This window comes from Apteryx rowi, unplaced genomic scaffold, assembly GCF_003343035.1.
Source record: "Apteryx rowi isolate R43461 unplaced genomic scaffold, aptRow1 scaffold_23, whole genome shotgun sequence".
Taxonomy (NCBI): domain Eukaryota; kingdom Metazoa; phylum Chordata; class Aves; order Apterygiformes; family Apterygidae; genus Apteryx; species Apteryx rowi.
Window position 1 is genome coordinate 4,544,795 of NW_020448641.1, and position 16,690 is coordinate 4,561,484.

Consider the following 16,690-nt stretch of genomic DNA (forward strand, 5'->3'; position numbering starts at 1 on the left):
GTCACGGCAAGTGTCTCATGACGTGGTTGCAGGCTGTATGTCACTTGGAGACCTGCGTCTTCTTGTGACTAATTCCTGCACTGCCTGGTATTTAGATATTATATTATTAGATTATTAGATATCCCACATTAGGAGCCATATGCTTTGGAAGTTAGTGAAGAGATGAGATCCAGCAATATTATCTTTCACATAACCCCATTTTTGTCTTTTTGCTAAAGGTGCCTATCCTTATTTTTGTAATCTCTGTAGCTTGAATCAAGGAAAGAAAAAAGGGAAAGCGGGCTTCAGGGGACACAGTTACACCTTCCCCTGTCTGCTCTGGGCAGAACTTCAGCTCAGGTATCTTCTCACGGTGCGAATGCTTCCCATCACAGGCAGAAATTGCAGAAACTGCAGGAGCTGAAGGTCTTCCCCTAACACGGAAACAAGAGAACCAGAACAGGAAGCGCTCTTGTGTTTCCACACATTAATAGTTCTTGGGCTTGATTTTTAATGAAAAGTAAGAGCATTCCTTGGGGGAAAAAGCCCCCTTTTCTCAGCTGTAATAAGCACATCAGCAGACAAAACCTCAGCCTGATGCCCCACATGAGTGGCAATAGGAAAATGCACAGAAAGAGAGAAGAAATCATAGTTTCGCGAGACCGCGGAGCCTTTCCATGGAAGCTGCTTCAGCTCTGTGCCTGCTGCAATAAGATGGCTTTGTATATCCGAGGGGCGCGCGTGGGCCTGCCTTCATCCCATCTACCTTCAGGCTTAGCAGGGATGTTTATGTTGCAAATAGCTGCCAGGAAGAGGGAGAAGAGAAAGGCCTCCCTGTGCAAGATCTCGGGGCTCCGGAGTCTCTGYGTCTGCCTTCTCCTTCCCTGKGCCGTGGCAGGTGCCGGGCGGCTGYGCTGCRGGTCCYGTCCCCAGGGCTGCGGCACCRGCCTCTCCCCTSCTGCTCTCCACGTCACTTCGGGCACCCGTGGGGTCTCTGCYGCAATGTTAGAGACAAGATAGATTTGCCTTAATATATGCAAAACTCTTCTAAGAGTAATAAAAGCAAGGGGAACAAAATAATTTAAAACGAGCATGTAAGGACTAACATTTCCAGAGGTTGAGAAGGAAGTTGCTAACCTGATGGTGCTCCAGTGTAATACACTGCTTTCTTTTTTTTTTATGCTGCAGTTCTGTGTTACATCTCACTGGGTTTATAAAGCGGTGATTAATAAATAGCAATTTAATATACATCGTGAAGACAATGTACATTTTGTCCTTCATGATATGCAGCACCCAGGGCATTTTAGCAGAGCTCATCACTAGGCCCCTAGGGCGGGTGATTTTCTCACTCGTGTTGGACATCCATATCTGCAGACTGCCCAGCAGACCAATCTTCCCGGGTCGGATCCTCCACGGGCGCAGATTTCTCTACCYCGTCTCCTGCCTCCGGCAATGGTCAGTAACAGATGCTTGGTGAAAGGGCGTAAGGAAAGGTGTTTATAGGTTTCCCCCCAGCCCCATGCCTTTCTAGCTGCTGGGAACTGGGATAGTAACCACTGATGGATCTAGTCTCCGTTCATTGTCTAACGTCTTTTAAACGCACTTATAGTTTCGGCCTCAGTGAGTCCCGTGCTGTGATTATGTTGTGTGAAGAGAGGAAGCAAAGTGATGTAGCTCCGCTGACATCAAACAGAGAAACACTGCTGTATGTCAAGCTGAGAAATGTGTTACTGGTGCACTTAAAGTGTGTTTATAATAGGTTAACAGCACGCCACTCTTTCATGTGGCAGCAGGAAAAGCTGAGTGTATTTAAAAGAAACAAGGCTAGTATAAAATACAGAATTAGGAGTACTAGTAGAAGTTTCCATTTTATATCTATTTTAAAGAATTATGAAAGAGGGAAAGCACATTCAATGTTAAGACTGGAGACCTGAAAAATAGGATGTGCAGAAAGCGTGTGAGCGTGTGCATAATCAGTTCCATCTGCTTTATCTTTCTCTACTACATGGAGGAGAAATTTAGTTACATGACTGAGCATATGAAAGCAGTTTCCTTTTGTAGTCATTTTGATTACAATCTTCCCCTACAATTTTGTAGGAGAAAGGGGAGGAATTATTTGAAATGTTTATTTAAAAGAAATAAAATATCAAATGTTTTCTGGACGGACTACAAAAATACATGTGACTAATGGCACATCTTGCTTGTTTTCATTTTTGATAAAATTTGTCTTTTTGCCCTGTATAGCTCTCTTTATGGCAGCAACTAAAATGTGGTGGATATTCCATTTTCAGCAGGTTTGTAGCAAGGCTCCTACGGACAGCTCTGCCTTGCACCCTTTGCTTTTTCTGCGTGTCTAAGCATTAGCAGCCAGCCTTCTGCCTGGCGCGCTGCAGCCCCRCTGGCAGTCCGGCTGTTGCAACGCTGAGTAGTTGTATGTAAGGAAGGGATTGCAAAGGACGCTGGCAAGGAAAAGTCTCACCAGTTGGCCTAATAAAACCTCTGTTGCCTATAAATGTAATTGTCAGCTTCAGTTTGCTTCAATTTAAAAGAGTGGTGCAGGTCCCGTTGGCTTCGGTGGGAGTAGATTGAAATGTAGGATAGCTGATGCTTCTTCCCCGTTCTGCTCTGTGTGTCTTCTTTAATATCTAGCCCATGCTTTGACTTTTGAGATTGCCAAAGCTTCTTATTTTCACAAGGTGGGTTGCCTTTTGGCCAAGGAGTCTGAGAAGGTTTATGTTGACTCCTGCTTTGTGGTTAAAGCTGGTATACGTTTATGTACAACAGGCAAATACCGTACAGGCATGATCATAAATAATTCACCATACCTTTCAACAAGAGGAAATTACATGCTACATTATTCAAGAATATACAAAGACACTGCTTATTGTGTAAAGCAAGTAATATTCTGCCAGTGAACTGACAGCAGTTTTGCAACTAAAATAAAAACAAGGCATAAATTGTTTATTACCAACTCAAGTTTCATGGTTTTTCTTCTGTTCAAAATTTACATCCTTCTACTTAAACGCTGAAATACAGAAAAGGTAAAGTATACATGTTATTAGGACTACTGAAAATGTTGAGTGGAAGCAACAAAGATAAGATACATTTGACTGCTAGATTTAGGTGGGCAAGTCAGGAGAACATGGGCTGCTTACATGGGGGAAGATCCTCATCTCCTGGGGTACAGTGCATCTATTACATCCTTCATTTCATAGTAAAAGATTGGGAAATGAACTTAATTAAAACTTCTTGGTAAAGAAAGGGAAGGGAGTGCCAGCAGGGAATTATATCCTGAGTTTTATGTGTTTATTACGGTTGGGTTTTTTATTACATGAACGTGACAGTAGGAAATAATTATAAAATAATACATCTGTAACTAGCGGCTTAAAAAAAATCATCTTCTCTATTCTATTAGCTGAGTAATATGTCATCTTGCCCTGTGGTAGGTCCTCCAACCACTCTCCTAATAAAACAGCCTATTGTAGCACATATGCGTAAGTTGGCAGAGTTACGGGTGCTGGTGGGACTTTAAATCCGCTTTCATGACTGGTGTGATTAAGATCTCAGCTTTGCTGTAGCATAAGCATATTTCTCTTTCTTCATTGGTCTGCTTCCCATTAAGGCGTTTTCCTCAGCTGTCAAAGATGTAGTTAATGTGATTTTTCCTCGAGTTCATAATATTTATACTGGCGTTTCATGAGAAGTGTCTGCACCTGATAAGAGTTCAATAAATCCCAATCCATTTTATTAACATACAAATGGACATAAATTTCATAGGACTGGGAAGCTTATGCAGTTTTTTACACAGGTCCTATGTTCTGTATCCATTAGTGTATCTTTGGTAGCTCTTTTTAAAAATTTGAGAATTAACGTTCTTACCTTTGTCTGTGTGACTGCCAGGGCCCTCATCTCCACTCCCTCTTTTGTACAGCCTCGTTTGGGCAACTATCCGTGTTTTCATGATTTCCTTGATGACCTTGGTGGATCATGTTGGAGTCTGCCCTGGCAGCACTTCAAGCTCCTCCTGTCTCCTTTGCGTCCTCCGTGAAAACCTTTGCTCAAATGCCTCATTGCTACCTGGACTTTTGTCTTGCCAAACGGAAACGTTTCACTTGTTTTCAGAACTTCCCTTCTCATCTGTCTTCTCCGCAGTGACTGATGCTGTCATTTTCTGTTGGAGACCTGGAGATCTCTTTTCTAGTTTAAATGTTGGATCCTTCTTTCTCCTTGGCTTTCTGCAGCTGCTCTGTTTTTCTTTTGGACATTATTTTTTTGGGATAACTAATGTATATGAAAGCATAACCTTTTTGGTTTTAAAATTACACATGTGAGTCTGATTTAGTCTTTCTAGTCTTTTAGACTTCTGTCAAAATCATCACACRCCCACTTAGAGAAGCTCCAAAGACTAGTCTCTTTGAGGAGGATTATGCTGATTTCTTTCCCTTCAGTTTAAATATAGTCAATAATGACTATGCTATGCTTTATACCTGCCTCAGCTGATTTATAGAATAAGCTCATTAGGGAAAGAAAAATTCTTTTTCTGTATTGTTGAACCRGACTCTTTTCAGTGGTGCCCAGCGACAGGACGCGAGGCGATGGGCACAAACTGAAACACAGGCAGTTCCATCTGAACATGAGGAAAAACTTCTTCACTGTGAGGGTGACAGAGCACTGGAACAGGTTGCCCAGAGAGGTGGTGGAGTCTCCTTCTCTGGAGATATTCAAAAGCCGCCTGGACGTGGTCCTGTGCAATGTGCTCTAGGTGACCCTGCTTGAGCAGGGGTTTGGACTAGATGATCTCCAGAGGTCCCTTCCAACCTCAACCATTCTGTGATTCTGTGATTGTTATACTTTGGAAATACTTTTATTTTAGCTTTTATCACCTGATAATGGCAAACTTCCCTTTTTGCACATATGTCCCTTTCTGGACATAAAGGAAGTGTTAACACTGATAGGAGAGCCTGCATCACATCCTGTCCTCTGAGCACTAACTACAAGTTTCTGGGGAAGGAAGACCTCCTTCCTCAACCTGTCATTCCCAGGGCCGCTTGGACATTGCCTGCTTGYACTGACTCAGTTCTCCACTACGTAACAGTGTTAGGTGGGAGAAAAATCTAGAATATAAATAATTTCATGTTAGGACTTTGGTGTCTCATGTAGAAATGCAGCAATAGAAATGACTAATGCAGGATCTGAAATAATTGGCATTTATGGACACTTTTATAGGAACAAACTAGGAGTTATTATCTAGGGTTATATCACTGCTTCTTCAGAATTCGAAAGAAATGTTGAGAGAACTAAAGGCAAAACAGCAAAATTCTGGGACTTGTTAAAATTGGTAAGTGTGAATTGCCAGACATGTCTCCTATTTCATATTTTGATTACGGTGACTTGGAAAATGTATTTTCATTTAAATAGTAAAAAGYGAATCTGGACATTTAGATGCCCCATGAACCAACCAGATGGTTTTCTGGTTTAGTGCAGCTRATTATAAGAGAAATTAATTTTCGTCTGAAAAATAATTTAATTAGCTAGCATTTCATCATTCACAGGCACTAGCTCGACCATCCCTATTTAGTTTTCAAAAATAGTTTTGTGTGTATCTGTATATATGTTTTTGTTTCTTTAGGTCTTTGAAGCTATCTCTAAGAAGATGACGCTTCGAGAAGCAGCAGTCTGGTTTGGAACCCGCTTGTTTTAAGAGTAKCTGGGAACTTCTACCCCTGTTTGCCTATTCCAGCATAAATCAGAGGACAATGAGTTCTTTTTACTTTTTGCATATTTTCACAATACGTAATGATTTTTCTTCTTTCTCATTTTGTTCAATGGGAAAAACTTGAGCAAGTTTTGTAGCTGATTCTCACTTCACCACATTCCTCTTGCTGAGCCAAACTCTTGGAAACCACGTCCATAGCACATCTATTTTTTTTTTCCTGTATATGATATATATCACTGTCAGAGTGTTTTTAACTCTTCTGGTTTGAACCTGACCTTTTGCATTGCCGAGTATTCATAGAATCACTCAAGGAATTAAGTAACTTCAGACTGACAGAAGATGACTCGTGTGCTTCAGAAATATTTTTATGGCTGTGCTTGGCTCATTAATACAGTGGTTTAACAGTATTAATATGAGGCATTGCATTAATTGTTGCATACATTTATTACCAAATGACTTGCACAGACAGTGTTTCAGATGCCGTGGACCTAATCACAGTAACCAGAAGTGTCCTCTTTGCAAAGGAGAAAATAAGGTCGCTTCGTACCGGGACAGCAGGCAGATGAAGTTGCTTGCAGTCTTGGAAGTAAGGACTGATCACAGTGAGAGCTGGAACGGACTTTTCTGCCTGAGGAAGGGGAAGCTATGCAGCTTGATATTTGGGCTGATTATAATGACTCTAGTGATGGCATCCTACGTGCTGACTGGAGCCAAGCACGGGCTGCTGTTAATACCGTCGCCGTTCCATTACGGAGCTTTTACTAGCAATCCCAGCTTAATGGACAATGAAAGCCTCAGTGATATGAAAGACCATTACCAGCCTTCTAAAATTAATGTTTCATACGTAAAGGATTATCCAAGCATTAAATTAATTATTGACACTATTACTTCAAAGATAGAGTTTATAACGAGACAGCGCCCTGATTTAGAGGAGCTGAGGAAACAGGAGCCCCATGTAAGTATGAACTAAAGTTTGTCTGACACTGCTGAATACTTGTTTATTCCAAGAATTCTGGGTTAATCTTTTACTGAGAAAAAAACCTGCAGCTCCTCTGATGTTCATGTGTTGACTTATACCTCCTGAAAAGTTGATACTATAGATCACATCCTTCCAGGTCACAGGCAAAATAGATATATAAATGGTCTTGACACCTGAAACAAGGTCAGCTGTACAAATGCATCGTGTTTTAACCTTGTCCCATCCAAAATCATTCTGAGTTGGTCAGATTTTCCAGTCACCTTAACCGTTAAATAAGAAAGGAGCCGTCTAATGGCTCATTACCAGAAAGCCACCTGAGAACCTGATCGTTGCAAACCTTGTATTTCAGAATGAATAACTGGAGATTAATATGATCCGATTATTACAAAGTTGGCTAAATCAGTCCTCCTAATAATTACTTTTGTAATCTTGTCTTCAGTATCTCTTAAATTAGCACTACAGATTTCGGCAGATTGCTGCTGCCGAGGTTTGCTGCCCTTGTAGCATAAAGAATGAGCTCGGGCACACACCTGCAGTACACGGTCCCCACTGAGGTGAGGCACAACCAGAGGCTTTTAGTTGTCAATTAGTTCTTAAGTTAAATTGGAACAACTGCAGGAGAGTTGCTGAGATTTTGCAACTGCTTCTCAATTTTTCCTTAATGATGATAGTTCAGTGAGCTCTCTAATGGGGTAATAAAATGGAAAATTAGTTTCAGATTTTGGAGACCCAGCTGCTTTCTTAAAGATCAGKCTGAGTGTGGCTATTCCCAGCAAGACTCTTTTTTTTGTTTGYGGAGGTGGCTGTTTTGAGCATGTAGCCAGGTGGCATGATGTGCTGAGAAGCTCTGTAGAACCCGTAYATACGTACCGGGCCTTAATTGCTCCCTCCTGTCCTGCCTCTAGATACCTCCTCAGGCACTTTCCCCCTGTTTCCCACTCCATTACCCTTCTCTCCCTCTCCGGGACAACTGCCGTTGACTTGCCCAAGCCCCAGGGGTGCATCCGGAGTCACTCCGAGGCCTCCGTGATCTGTTCTCCAGAGGATTTTGGAGAGAGGTTAAAACTGGTCTTGTGAGAAGCCAGCAGAGATCTAGCAAAACTCTGTAGCGTGGTTGCATGTTGCCGTCAAAGCTCTAATGAAATCACAGGTTGCTGGGATCCATTTGTATTTACTTACATATTAGGAAGGTGATCACCCTGGCAACTAGGACTTTAAAAATTGAATCTGAGGGTTGTAGGGGAGCTAAGGGGATTGTGGAGGTCCCTCTGGCCTTAAAATCAATGGATTTATGAACATACTCTCCCTGGCCAAGTCTTTGCCCAGAATCTGGTTCCAGTGTCATCAGAGGCAATAAGTTTGGTCACCTTTGTATTTAAAAAATAAGAATAAAAATGTCCACATGTTGTTTCCATTGTTTTCTCTTACTGCGCTATATGTAACTGAATAAGTATACTGAGTGCATGTAAGGTGTATAACTAAATATAACTAAATTTTTTGCTGCCTTGACTGAAATTGTTGTTCTTTATGTTGCAGATGTTTTCAGTAATTCCTAATAAATTCCTTTCAAATAGCAAGAATCCGTGCTGGTATGAAGAGTACAGAGGAAACACAACCACAGATCCGTACACAACAAACTCGTATGCACTGTATTCAAAGCGTTTTCGCACCATCTTTGATTACCTCAGGAAGGTATTTTGGAACCACTTGTATCACTATAAGGACAAACACTATCGGCTGCGCTGCCTTCCCCATTTCTACATTATCGGCCAGCCCAAGTGTGGAACAACAGACCTTTATGACCGGCTCAGGCTGCACCCTGATGTTCGGTTCTCAGCCATCAAGGAACCGCACTGGTGGACAAGAAAGCGCTTTGGTGAGTAAACGCGGACCCAAGTACTCAGAGGTCTTGTCTCTGTCAAACCTTGAAATTTCTTGTGTATATTTGGRATGAAATTTATGGACTTGTTCTATTTTGGTTTCGCTTGAAACCACTGAAGTTAATACTTCTGAAAATTTTGGTCTACAGATACTCAAAATGTTCTAGTCTGCTTTTGTTTAATGATACTTTGCATTAAAACTTTCACAATAATGTACATTTCATTTGGGTCATTTGCAGTGGTTTGGAAAATTTAGAAAATATAATCAAACCTAGTCTGTGCACTCTGGAAAARCAAGAAGAGGAGCAACTAGGTTATAATGGAAGTTTTAAAGAATAGTGGTAATAGTTTTGTAATATTAACTTTTTATGCAAAGCCTTTCCTACATGTGTAAATGATGTATCAGTATTTGAAATGTGGGTGGCTTCAGTCCTTAAGATTCAACAAATATAGCTGTGTTTTATGGTAGAAGCTTCATTAGTGTTACAGCTCTGGTAAAATATGGACAAAAATAGCTATTCTGCCTGAGAAAGCCCTCTCTCATTGAGGAACCTGCACATATTTTTTTGATGCTCTTTTCTTGGACGGCATCAAGCTTTTCATGGAGCGACACTCGGTCTCCGAAGGCAGCGCGCAGTACCCGAGATCACGGCTGATCTGAGCAGGACACATTCACCTTTCGCGGCTGCTCATTCAGAGACGTCCGAGCGCTCTGGGCCTCGGAGGATTGTTTTATCCATCTGAAGCGTTTATGTCCTCCTCGTTCTCTCTTCCCCCGGAGCCAAGGAAGGGCAATGTCGTGGTTAAAGACTCGGCTGAGGCTCAGAAGGCCGGGTTTCGCTTCTGGACGGCTGCACGCCTAGCGCTTTCCTCTACGCGAGGATGCTTATGCTGCTCCCTGGGCAGGCCCCCCGGGCGCTCTGTTTCCCCACTGCCCTCGGGACTGGGTCGGGCTGTGACGTGCTGCCACACACTCTCGCTTTGCAGGACTTTGGTGCCAAAGCTCACAGGCCTGGCTGTGGCGGTACTATTTCCGATGGGAATACACAGGCTGTGTTACGGTGACGGTATCTTCCCTTCTGTTTCGGATTTGCCATTGCATTGCCTCTTTATATATCTTTGTATTYCTTCTCTTGCAAGCAAGTGGCCCATACCGATCTCATAGCAGTGGTTCATGTGTAGTGCAGTAGAAAGCGGGCTCAGAGGTAGAAAGCTCTGCTTTCCTCATCTGCTTCGTTTTACCACTGGTAAAGCAGCCTTTGACTGGTGGAGCTAAATATTAATGAAATCTTTGTTGGATGGTTTTTGTGTATCACCAGTATCATAGATATTTTAAATACTCATTAACAGAAAAGAAAATTGAGATGCAAACTGATGTCTCTTTGTGTAACAATGTTCTGTGTACATTAGTATATGCACGTGAAGTTGTAAAACTAGAGATGTAAATGAGTTCATCCACTTTTTTTTCTCTTTAATACAGTTGACTCTCTTTAAGATATTTTAGACATTTTCTAAATGCTTGTCATAAATTAAGAGTTAAAGGAATACAATGGAAAAAAGTTTTGCTTTTGAGATAATTAGCTCTAGTTTAGGAAATAGGGGAATTGTGGGACCTGTGGTAGTTATGAAGTCAAGCAAGAGGATCACAGTGGTGCCTCTTGAGGTGCCACGAGAAGAAACTGGTTCATCACAGYCAGCAGTTGACTGAAGATAAATGATGAGAGTTTCCTCCTGACCTGAAGATGAAAAGTCAGATCGAAGAAGAAAGTGAATTTTGGATTCGGAAAGCTTCCAGGGAGGATGCTGTGCTGGTTGTCGCTGGGTGTGTGAATGCAGGGAGTGATTCAGTGGACTTTTACAAGAGCGACTAACATCAGCTGAAGCTAACCAGCCCTCCAGGGRAGACCTCGTTTGACAAACCACCCTTTCCCATTCTGCTGGGATGGTCAATGCTCCGCTGGGCTTTGTCCCAGCGCGGCCGTCTGTCTATCTTTCCTGCTCTTAGCCGCAGTTTCTTTTCCCATGAGTGGGTGACATCAAATCAAGGCACTATGTAGCACCGTGCATGGTAGAATTTTATTTTTTTCACCCTGAAAAACGAAACAAAATATACTGCTGAGCTTACCCTCAATAATCCCACTTTCCTGAGTGGGAATATTCTCTTCAGAGGGAATGGGCCAGAGGAGTCCCTTGCTGAGCTTTCCTCCCCCATAGATCTGTTCATAATGGCCTCRGAGGAAGAGGAAAGGCAGAGCTGAGGAGTCCTGCTCCACACGTTTAGCACTGCTCCACCTCGGTTCCCTTCCTGCTGCTGTCCTTGACCTCTCCCCACTTGAGAAACTCTTCTGGGTTACAGTAAGAAGCAAGAATGCAAGGACGGGCGTGGGGAACGTGCTACAGAAAGTGAAGTGGGACTACAGGTAGAAAGAAAAGAGGAATGGGACAAGGAGTGTAAAAACCCACAGACATGGCTTGAGATGCTGAGAAATGCAGGAAGGAGGCCGGTCATATTGAAAACACCCTGCAGTGCAGGGAAGGAGGGAGAGGACAAAAGTAGGGAATGCTCTGGGAGTTTTGTTTTCATACTTCTGAAGATAAGCATATGAATGATATTCCAGTTTTCTGGTTTGAGTAAGTGCATGTTAAGTGCGTATTTGGCATCAGGGTCTGTTCTCTGTCTGTTAAATCTAGCGTGAGTCTGATATTACTCCAGTGTATATTGGTGTAAATGAAAATAGAATCTGGTCTTCTATATTAATTCCAAAAGCTAAATTTAGAAGTAAATAAATGCAAGTTATTCATGCAGGAACTATAAAGCAGAACACTTCAAGTTATTTCCTATCAGTGTGAATTTATGGCTTAATCGTATAGTATCTTGGATCTCAGCTACTTCATTATTGGCACTTTTATCTGAACGTTACACTCCACGGGTCTAATTTTGTGCTGACGTTAGCTGGCTCAGTGCCACCAGCGTCAGTGAAGCTGTCTTGATTTACACCATCGGTTAATCTGGCCCTGCCATATTTATCTTCTCTCTCCACTGTTTTTTAGGAATCATTCGTCTGAGGGATGGATTTCATGATCGCTACCCAGTGGAAGATTACCTTGATCTGTTTGACTTAGCAGCGCATCAGATTCAGGGTGTGCTGCAGAGTGAAGCAGCGAAAGAAAACAGCAAGATGAACAGCATCATTATTGGTAGGCCAGATACTGCCTCTGCAGCATAGATGTCTGTATCTCCAGGTTTGCAGCGTTTTCATGAGAGGGGCATTTTCCCAGATGTGAGCAGTTCACAGCACCAGTCCACTCATGCCAGTTTTCTCTGCTATATCCGGTAGTGCATAAGTGTTTGCTTTTTCACTTCAGTATTTAATAATTTAAAAAAAAAAAAACAAAGACCCTGATGACTTCTTCAAACATAGTTTTCATTTTGTCTTCAGTAGGAGATACTTGGCTATAGCCACAGGATCCTTGTCTGTAGCTTCAGATTCCAGTGCTGCAACGATGTGTGTTTTGTCCCAAGCGTAATAAATAAGTAGTGGTATTGCTGCTTACAAATGGGTGCCGCAGAAATCCTGTAGCTGGCTGGAGACAGCTGCCGTGATAGAGACGCCGCTCCTTGCGGCTCTTCTCAAGCTCCGAGGTGGAAGCAGATCACTGCCCATGAGAAATGTCGGCAGGAATGTCCAATTTCTACTTCTGCTCTTTGCTAAAAACAGAAAATCGAGGGGGAGGGAGTTTTCACTGTTTTACCATGCTTACTTTGTCACCTCAAAATCTTCCAGGGAAACCAGATGCTTTCCATGAAAATACTAGCTGGGCAAAAGAGACAGTTCCCTGTTGAAAAGAGTTTTGAAATAGGCCTGAAGTCATTATCCTACAGAAAATAGAGGCAAGATTTTTGCTGGTTTTTGCTCAGAGGGAATACCCTGCTAATCAGATCTAACCAAAGTTTTAACCTATKGTATGATGTAGCTTAAACCACAGACTCAGCCACAGTAACATTCATTTGATACTTCCTCAGCCCCCACTTAGGTCGATCATTTTGCTTTATTAAATATTCAATGTTGAACAAAATTTGCAAGATGAGGTCTTGCAAAATGTTGCCATCAAGGGCATCTGCATATTTTCCTCGTACTTACAATAATATGTCCTGTTCTTTCTCGGGTGAAATGCATATACTAATTAAATTCACTAATCTAATTGGCAACATACATCTTTGATTACTTACCTCCTGTTGCAGCTTTTTCTAGAGTTCATGGTTTTTTTTTCTTTCTCATTTCTTATAGCATTAAGGTTATGTTTGCTTTTCTTATTAAGTTTACAGGAAGAGTTCTGAATGATTATACTCATTAAGTCAGTTTTTATAACCCTGATTTAAAAAACAAAAAAGCCCCGAAACAAAAAAAAAATCTAAGATGAATCTGTATGCTATATGAGGATAAGATTTGCTTAGAATCCTGCATTTTCTTATTTCAGATTATTAGAAAGAGAAATCTAATTAAAGCTATAAACATTTCTTTAGCTCATCATGTTACATTATTTTGAAACATTAAGCTTCTTTGGATATTATTACTTAGTGGGTAATTATTGTGTTTTCCCAAATAAAACAGTGGCTGCTTAGAGATGAGCCAAAGATGGCCATGCTGATCTAGCTTGAGGCATTCTGAGAAGGACTTGCTTATATGTGATCATTAATATGATAAATTCACAAAAATGTCTTGTGAAAACACAACAGGATTTTAGTCCATTAGTGACAGAATAAAGAGGTCATGCATTTATTCATTAGGCAACTTAGTAAGTCATATGTTCTTCAAGTCCATAAGAAAAATTAATACGTTTTTGGTTGTGCTGCAGTAATTTGGCATAAAAATTCCTGCAGCAGTGATTAATTTATCTCATGTTCACTATGGTGCTCTCTCTTTGGAGGTATTAATGGTTTTGGCTGCTTCAGGAAATTAAAATTGTGGTCAGCAGAGGCCAGAGTGAGTTTACTTTTCCTTTTTAATTCTTGACAGTCATCTTCTTCTGAGAAGGTCTGCCTTGCTGAACCAGGCTGTCCTGGGCTGACCACCTTAGACCAGCACCTTGAGTCCCACACAAGTTAAGAAGGACCCAGTATGGAAAGGAAGCTTTTATTCACAGTCGGAGTAGAAGTTAGACTCCGTCATACGTTCACGTAGCTGAGGAGTTCCTGGGTGAGAGGGAGAGTCCGACTTGCTCACGTAGCGTGCTGCGGTCAGCAGGGCTGGCGAGATGGGTAGGTGGGATCCCATGGTAGCTACAGCACGGYGGAGAGCCCGGGCCCAGCGATGGCGACCCGCTGCCTCCCGCGCGTGTCCATCTAAGCCTCCCAGGGAGCTGCTGCCTCCAAATTGGAGGTCTGGGGTGTGCTGAGACCATGGCACTCGCTCCTTCCCCGCCTGCGCAGCCGCACACGGTCTGCCGGGTGCCTGCGGTCTTCCCTGCTCCTGGGCTGCCCGCAGACTCCGGCGGCATTTCGAATGGCCACAGCTGAAAAGACTTCTGTGGAGGGCACTGGCTTGCGGTGCGAAGAAGAAAGTCTTTATGTCCAAATGCATTACCTTTATTTGATTCACAAAAGAACATCCGCTTACACATGTGCTGGGTTCAGGTTTGGTCATCATATGCAAGCTAATTAGAGAGAATCCAAAAGAGAGGATCAAATAYGATCAGAGGTCTACCAAACAGAGAAGTGTGAGGGAAGATCAAAAGAACTGTATTTCTTTAGTCTAGAGAAGCAGAGGCTGTATATAAAAGGTTATGGAGACCAAGGGCTTGAAATTGCCAAGAAAGGTAGACTCTGTGCTAGGAAAACCTTTCCAGTTAGCTGGATGGTGAAGCACTGGAATAGCTTGCCTGCTGAGGTTGCTGCAAATTATGTAATTCATTAGGAGCTTGCTTCTCCGAGATCAGGAGCATTAAGAACAACTCTTGGATGTAGCCTAAGGATGCTGCAAAGAGCATGAAGGTCTTGGAAAGCTACATGGTCCTTCTGCCTTGGGGCTGGAGAGGCCAGAAGTTCTGTGCAGCCAGTTCCAGCCCCAGTCAAATGCATTTGCATGTGTTAACCACTAACAGGAAGGACTGTGGTTAGTGGATAGTAATAGTTCTGGTGAAATTACATAAAACCTGCCTTAACTACCACTACATTCATAAAAGTAGTAGGCAGTGAGAGTCTTCCAGCTCTGCAGAACATTAGCCAGATCCATTTGTAAGAACCAGCAAAGTATGTTTTACGATAAAATTAATAGCGCCACTCTTAAGTGGTCTACAGCAGTTCAAAGTCTGGATATAGGATTTGCATACATGCCAATGCAAAGAATGAAATGAGTTATTGATAGAGATGCTTTTTACTTTCCAGGGGAGGCCAGTGCCTCGACAATGTGGGACAACAACGCTTGGATTTTCTTTTATGACAACAGTACAAATGGAGAACCTCCATTCTTAATCCAGGATTTTATCCATGCCTTCCAACCAAATGCCAAACTTATCATCATGCTGAGAGATCCTGTTGAAAGGTGAGCAAGGATTGCATTGCTGAATGTGCAAGCAAGTTTCTTCTTATTACTTTTCTTACTGTTACTTTGTTCCCTTGCTCTCTCTCTCGGTCACAACTAAATGTCCACACAGTGTTTGACAGAATTATTTGCTTTATAACAGGAAATCTCAAGGATTTTTGCTCTGTGTGCTTTGGAATTTTAAACTGTGATTTTTAAAGAGGGGAACGTGAGTGTAAATACCACAGCCAGTGCCGTGCCTGGACACTTGAGGTACTCTGAACAAAGTAATTTGCACCTTGCCAAATACAGTAGAGCTCTGCTGCCTGGGCTAATATGCCCCGGCTCTCGTCGGGGCCCGCTAGGCTGGGAATGGAGCTGCGCTTATGTGACCCAGCGTGAGTGGCCCTGTGAAGTGCCTCAGTCCATGTTCAAGGGAGTAAATGAGAAGGTTTCCGCCTTTGAGGGGCATGCTGCTTAAAATGATTAAATACTGCAAGCAGCTCCAGCATCAACAAATGATACAAACATTTTTTAATGGGTCAGGAGACCCATTTCCCAACTTCCAGCGGCCTGTCCTCACCGCAGGAGGTCACAGACGGGAATTTCATGCCGGACAGCTGGCTGACGTGGCTTCGTCCTGTCAATTCCCGACAACCCCCCRACCGCTTTAACCACCCGCCGCAATGGGGGTGTTGCTCTTCGCCAGCTGCGATAAGGGGGAGGTGAAAAACGAGCTTCGTCTCCCGCGCTGCAGTTAGAGCCCGTTGGCTTCTTTGGGTTTCTGCCTCCCTTTGCCTTGTTGCTTATAGCTCGTGTGAGCCACAGGGGGCAAAGCGGCCCCGGCGGGCTGAGGGCAGCGGGGCGGCGTCCTCGCAGCGGCCGAGAAGGGCACGGTGCCGGGCAGCGCTCCGCGCGGCGTCCCARCGCCCTGCCCTGCGGCGGGGCATTGCGCTGCCTTTGGGGAGGAGACCTGCTTCCCCTCGGGCAAAGGCACCGCCGCCCCGGGGGCTGCCGCGCTGGCTGCGCTGGCTTTTGCGCCCGTACGCGTCCCGCTCGGCTTGTCCCCTGTCCCTTCGCTTGGTGGCGCGGCTGCCCCGGCGCGGTCATTTAATCGCAATGGGTTACGACGGAGGGCGACGGCTTCGAGAAGCAGGAACAGCCGAAACCCCGATCGGCAACGGTTTCATTTCTGTGCCGATGTCCCCAGCATTAAAAACAGATGGAAAGAAATACAGAGAATCTCGGCTGCCCTGCGGAGGGAGAACTCACCTGCAAGCACATAGTTTTCCGTAAGATGTCAGCAAGTCGTGGAAATTATGGGTTTGCTTTAATGGATGATTAGAAATAACAAGCAGGGAGGTTAAACCCTTCACACAAGGTGCAGCTCGGGCCYGTGGGGTGAGCGATGCCCGCTGGCTGCCTTCCCCGCGAGGAGCCCGCCAGMCCCGCCGCCTCGTCCCCGGAGGAGCGGGCCTGGGAGCTGCCGTTAGGCGACGGCAGCCTGCAGGCGGACGCGCCTTCCCGCAGGCGGAGGAGCCGGCGCAGCCGGCGCCGCGGGGGCTCTGCGCGACGCGGACGGGGACCGCGAGGGGTTCGCGCCGCCCTCTCGGCC

At 43.8% G+C, this 16,690-nt stretch overlaps 1 protein-coding gene across 1 annotated transcript in view; it reads left to right on the forward strand.

Annotated features, from left to right (window-relative positions):
- CHST15 (carbohydrate sulfotransferase 15) overlaps positions 1–16,690 on the forward strand; it is a 39,240-nt gene that overhangs the window by 15,293 nt on the left and 7,257 nt on the right. Inside the window, exons 2-5 of the mRNA XM_026065651.1 lie at positions 5,609–6,650; positions 8,211–8,550; positions 11,606–11,752; positions 14,940–15,096. Coding sequence (XP_025921436.1) covers positions 6,063–6,650; positions 8,211–8,550; positions 11,606–11,752; positions 14,940–15,096 — 1,232 coding nt within the window. The 5' untranslated portion in view covers positions 5,609–6,062. The remainder of the gene's footprint in view (positions 1–5,608; positions 6,651–8,210; positions 8,551–11,605; positions 11,753–14,939; positions 15,097–16,690) is intronic.